At 40.3% G+C, this 6,018-nt stretch overlaps 1 protein-coding gene and 1 long non-coding RNA gene across 3 annotated transcripts; one reads left to right on the top strand and one right to left on the bottom strand.

Annotated features, from left to right (window-relative positions):
* The first annotated feature begins 1,536 nt into the window (after window positions 1–1,536).
* LOC111224021 (inhibin beta B chain-like) lies at window positions 1,537–5,682 on the top strand. Its single transcript, XM_022748374.1, has 2 exons — window positions 1,537–2,062; window positions 2,505–5,682. Exons 1-2 carry the CDS (start codon window positions 1,720–1,722, stop codon window positions 3,284–3,286), a joined length of 1,125 nt encoding a protein of 374 aa, XP_022604095.1. The 5' UTR covers window positions 1,537–1,719; the 3' UTR covers window positions 3,287–5,682.
* Window positions 1,814–2,627, bottom strand: LOC111224022. 2 transcript variants are annotated; one of them, XR_002665199.1, is made up of 3 exons: window positions 2,545–2,627; window positions 2,080–2,146; window positions 1,814–1,896 (listed from the first exon to the last, which is right to left on the bottom strand). It is a non-coding gene; the product is annotated as an uncharacterized LOC111224022 (long non-coding RNA). The 2 variants fall into 2 exon arrangements; XR_002665200.1 differs by having other exon boundaries at window positions 2,080–2,149; window positions 2,545–2,581.
* Window positions 5,683–6,018: the final 336 nt, after the last annotated feature.

The raw sequence follows: 6,018 nt of genomic DNA, 5'->3' as shown, positions 1-6,018 counted from the left end.
GTCTAAAATCGAATGATTTCGTTTTAATCTGTTTTTCAATCTTCCTTAAGAAATCATGTATATTCGTGATTATGGGGGTGAAATAAAAAGTTTTCTTGACTTTTAATTTGCACGCTTGTATTTTACATCTTACACACTGACAATATATGAAGTAAACTTTGTTGTAGTTCCTAAAAGTCCCCACATGTCGGCAGGCAAGTACTTCAGTGTCACGGTAAGGCCTTGTCGTTCAACGTTATGTCCTACCCTAAGACTCAAAGACCAAAGAGGGAAAAAACATTTTCACTGTAGGTAACACTGATGTAGGCCTAACATATATTTCTATAATAAACTTATTCTTGATTTGATTGTCAATCCCTGTCTGATATGTGTCCATGTGGTAGGCTACACACACAAAATCAATAATTCCTTTTCAACAGGTGCATAAGGCTCCCTACCCAATGTTGTAAAATAGTAGACTAACTTATTAAACCTTAGCAACCTGATAGGCTACACCCTTTAGCATGTTTTGGTGCATGTCCACACTAGGCTACAGAGGTCATTTGTTACAGTAGGCTGACTTTCTTGAAACACCATACAAACTTACTATATGCCCACAGAAGACATTATAACATTAATTTAAATCAAGTCAGCGTGTGTGCTGCAGGCCTGTGTCATAAAGGCCTATCTAGCGCAACAACATCATTCAATGCCATGCCTATCAATAGTGATGCCATGTCTTTGGACTGGTCGTTTTTATTTTATGAATAAAATACAAAAGACGTGTGTGTGTATGTGTGTGTATGTGTGTGACCCTTCTGTCTCCCTTTCTCTCTCACACACACACACACACACACACACACACACACACACACACACACACACACACACACACACACACACACAGGCAACATGACGAAACGTGTTTCAAATACCGGGGTTTGGTCCCCGCCTCATAGCCTCGAGCGCGTTCGCACATTTTGAACTACAGTTTAATTGTTTGGTGGCGATGACGCTGGTGGACCCAGTAACTGGGTTAAAGGGCACTGAATTTCAACTTTGAACGGGAAGGGTGATGTCAGATTGCGTTTCTCGCTCCGTCACCCTGTAGAGGGCAACGTAAGTGCCACAGAAATTACCTGTTGTGATAAAGAAAGTGACGACCTTATTGTATCCAGCTAAAAATGTATCAAATCAGGCCACTTTTATTTATGCGGCTTCGCTAATGCAAAATAGCGAGTGTGATCTTGCACCAGGTGTGTCACACTGACAGAGTTTTATTGATTCCGTGAGCCACAAGACGTCCTCTCTCTGAGTCGGTGATTGAGTCAGAAGCCTACGTGTGAGTGCGTGTTGTATGTGTGTGTGTGTGTGTGTGTGTGTGTCTGTCTGTCTGTCTGTCTGTCTGTCTGTTGTAACTTCACAGGACAGACAGATGCTTTGCCAGTAATTTTCTCGGTGCCCCGATGCGCTCATTGGTGCATCCTTCCAACGTGTCACCAGTTTTGGTGGATTACCCCACATGATATCTTCAACTTCAGGAGGGTGAAACACCACTCCTTTCTCTCAGCTCCTGTCTTCACGGTGTCCAGCTGTCTATAAGGACCTTTGACAACAGTTAGAGAACTTGTGACTTCTAAAGAACAACTCAGGGAAGAGGATTTGAAGATTTCTTTATTCGTTTTCTACTCAAGTCGAGCACAGATAGGCTTTTTTTTTTTTTTAACTTCAGGGTTGAGGATGACGCCTTCTTTTTTATTCCCATCACTTCTGTTTTTGGTGTCCTTGCTGCTGAAGGGTCTCTGGGTCAGTGGCTCCCCGGGCTGCGCGTCGTGTGGTTTACCGGCGATGGAGAAAGACGCAGAGGAAAGGCTGATGATAGAGATCGCCAAGCAACAGATTTTGGAGAAGCTGCACCTGAAGGAGAGACCAAACATAACTCACACGGTCCCCCGAGCGGCGCTCCTCACTGCGCTGCGCAAACTGCACTCGGGGCGCGTCAGACAGGACGGTACTCTTGAGCTAGAAAACAATGTACCTACCAAAGAGCAAGGCTATGAAATAGTGAGCTTTGCAGATATAAGTAAGTTTTGTGATCACCTTTTATGACGTTAAGCTGTTCTTTCCTCTGTATGGCGCTGAAACGCCTCACGAGCTTGCGCTTCACCTGCTTGAAATATACACAGATTAGGTCAGGGTTTCCATTTGCCCTGTTATTAAGTTGTTGTGCTGTTCCATAGGATGTTGTAAAAGTTTAGGATTACAGTCTGTCACCAATCTTTAGATTTAACCATAAGTATAATATTCCTCCAGGGCTTATTGTGAGTTTATATTTAGTGTCAATCAAATCATAAGGTAAAATGCCTAATATAAGTGAAAATACATTGACTTGTCCTTTATTTATACATGATTCTGCAACTTACAAGCATGGTTTAAAATGATTTTCCCTTTGCTGGTGTCACAATCTCTCTAGTGTCCAAAATATTAACAGTCTGTGTTGTTTTTAAATTGCCTTTGATTCTTAGGTGAGACAGGGAATGGTGAAGAGGCTAGCCTCAGCCTTACCTTCCAGTTTCTGCAGGAGCGTGGCCAGAGTATCCAGGTCCTCCAGTCCTCTCTGTGGATCTATGCCCGCTCCTCTGAGGACCCCCATCGGGACTCTCGCCTCCCAGCCAGAGTCTTCCTTTCCGCAGACGATGGGGTGTCTGGCACTAACCGCACCCTGGTGATGGAAAAGATGTTGGAAGTCCAGGAGAGTAACTGGCACACCTTCCCCATCACCCGCATCCTGCAGGCGTTCCTCGACGGTGGTAAACGTCGGCTACGGCTGGAGGTAAGCTGTGATGAAGATGGGAAGAACCTTTGCTCCCTAGATGGCTCTGCTGACACCCCCTACCAGCCCTTCCTGGTGGCCCAGGTGCGTCTCCGTGATGACCACTCCAAACACTTGCTCAGGAAGCGCTCATTGCGTTGTGGTGACGATGTAACTGTGTGCTGCAAGAAAGACTTCTACATCAAGTTCAAGGATATACAGTGGGATGAGTGGATCATTGCACCTGAAGGCTACCATATGAACTACTGCATCGGTCAGTGCCCCCAGCATCTGTCGGGCTCCCCAGGAATAGCATCCTCGTTCCATGCCACTGTCTTCAGCCAGCTGAAAATCAACGGCATCAACACAGCTACAACTTCATGTTGTGTTCCCACTGAGCGCCGGCCACTGTCCATGGTTTTCTTTGACTCTCAGCACAGCATTGTCAAAATGGACGTTCCTGACATGATAGTGGAGTCCTGTGGATGTACATAAAGGACAGAGTAAGAAAGACATGGTATAGTTAACATAGGTTGGTTTTGTGTGTATTGAAGACAGACAGACTCACATAAAGATACAAACACACATGAATAGAGGAGATGTGTCTGGCTCTGGACAACCAACTTTTAAGCCACTTTTCCACACCCTGACTCATTTTGAGCAACAAAATGGAAAGTGTCCATCATATAAAGATGTATTCTTGGCACTATAGATAGGCTAATAAGAGTTTAATTTCCCCCCAAAAGAATAGATTTTTAAGCTCTACATATGTTGTTAGTAGAACTCTTTTGAAAAATAAGAGGTAACAGGTTTACTTTGTCCCAAATTAGATACAGGCATGTTGAAATAGACATGTTGGCCCTGACTTGTAAGTCGCCTTGGATAAAAGCAACTGCCATCACTCATCAACAGTTTTCATTTAATTTTACAGTTTTGTAATATGCAATATGAAAAGAGCAGGCTGAAAAACTCAGCCTATCCAGAAAAGACAGGTGTGGCTTTAATGTAACGTTTTATAGTGGTGACAGGGCTGACTGAAGTCCCACTTACATTAAAGAAATTGTTTATGGAGGTCACACCATACACATAGAGATTAATATGACGCCTTTACTGTAGTGTAAATCTTTTTTTCATTTTTGTCATATGTTGTATTTATTTTGTTTTCCACTATTGCTGCTGGGATTCAGTTCAAAGATGCAGTAAAATGTTATAAGGATCTCAGGAAATTGCAAACAGAAGTGAAATCACTTTTAACTCTTTCAGGACACATTATCTATTTTTCTGGTATGTTTCATGTTATAGTCACAGGGTCCACATACAACATAGATAAATAAATCAAATAAATACTAAATACTTTATTTTACATTACAGTTATATTTTCATGGCAAATTTTTTTTGGTCGACTTAATTGCTGCCATTTTAAAGCAAGGCTTTGAAAACAATGTAAGCGATCCTTGATTTAAAGTGTGCCTTCTTCCTTAACTCGTGATGACAAAGTGCAACTTGGACAATGAGCATCAAGTCATTTTGGCTAAATGAAGTCTAAATATTAAAGAGTATCAGTTAATACTTGACCTTCTTTTTATGTGGACCTGTGACAAAATGCTCATATTGTGCTCGTATTTTGATATATTTTAATTTTTCTAAACAGAACTGAACCAGCTTGGAATCTGCCCTGTTCTCTGTCTGACAGCAGTCGATGCTGCACACACATTGAAATATGTTTAATCAGCATCTCCACTGTATTATTTACACAAGTCGGCTAATCAGTTGGGTAACTGTGACTCTGACAGCATATGAACCCAGGGTCATTTTTCAGCAGCGTGAGCAAACATTTAGATATTGCTTCAGTGTCAGGTAATGTGAAGGTCTGTGAGGCAGTTGGGTCAATGAGCATGTGCTGTTGCACGTTGGCATTTATATATTTCAAAGTCTAAAGTTTTCTGGGCTGATGTAAAATTAGAAGCTCTCCAGCTAAAGGTAATCTGTTAATCATTTTGGGGGGACGTTAAAACATCTGCGTATCACAATTGTTCTGAGCATGTACAGTTGTACGTCGATACCAGGAAAATGACCAAGTGAAGTATATTTATATATGCCTGCATCAATACTTATCTCACTAGATTTAAGGTGGTGTTGATGTTGACATCTGTCAGCACATGCCTTGTGTAATTTGATGTCATAATGCAATAATTCCTTGTATACCAACTAAGAACTAAAGTGTTACACTGCTAGCACTAAATACATCTATAGGCCTATTCCACCTCTGTTTGCACTAAGCAGTGTTAAAGTCAAAGATCTTCTCAGGTTTCTGAATGTTGTTTAATGGGTTTGTCCTTACTGTGTTAGTAAACTGTACTTAAGGTTTTGTATTGTACTGCCATGATACAGATTATAAACAAGATCTTTTATCACATTTTGACCAAATAGTCCACAACTTTGGTTCACCTCTCTCTGTTGCCTCTAAAAGCTTAATTTGTATTAATGCTGTATAGTTCAAGCTTGTGTAAAAAATGCTGGAGTTTATTGTTTGTTTTATCTTGTAAGCACTTCCTGTCCCAGGACTTAATGTGACATTGAGGTGCCATCGTATAATAACTTGCTAAGCACTTTATCACCCTACTGTATTTTTAGAGCAAATTTTGCTTGAAGGGTCTGTCAATAGGTCCACAGAGAGCAAATGTCAATCAGCTTATTTTCTTAAGCTTTAGTTGCGTTTCAGTGTGTGGTTTTGTATATGCTTGCAAAGCACACAGATGATGCAGCAATTTCTGTATACTGTAAGTTTTGGAAATTAGAAGATTTTTTATATCATACTATATTTTATGTAAAATGAATTATTTGTATAGCAAATAAATGTAACACATTTGTCTCAATGTGAAATGACATGATTACAGTTAAAATATATTTTTAATAAATGAATAAATATTTTTAAATCAACCTAATTCTTGCTACTATTATTCTTTTTTAATCATTGTATCTCTCCTCTTTAGCGACAATGACAACACACTGCACCTTAGAAAAAAGAGAATGGTCATTAGAAAAATATATACAACTTGAACTGACCACAGCAGAAAAAATAATGTACATTAAAACAGAAATATCTCTGACTCTCCTTGTTACAGTTTTGACTGTAGTATTGGCTGGGAGCAGTTGGAATATGTTTTGATGGAGGAAATGTTAGAAGTTTCCCCTCAATGCTTTTAACAATGCATTGTTTGTTTTTT

This window comes from Seriola dumerili, unplaced genomic scaffold (assembly GCF_002260705.1).
Source record: "Seriola dumerili isolate Sdu_G_001 unplaced genomic scaffold, Sdu_1.0 BDQW01000121.1, whole genome shotgun sequence".
Taxonomy (NCBI): domain Eukaryota; kingdom Metazoa; phylum Chordata; class Actinopteri; order Carangiformes; family Carangidae; genus Seriola; species Seriola dumerili.
This window is presented reverse-complemented; position numbering and strand designations above follow the sequence as displayed.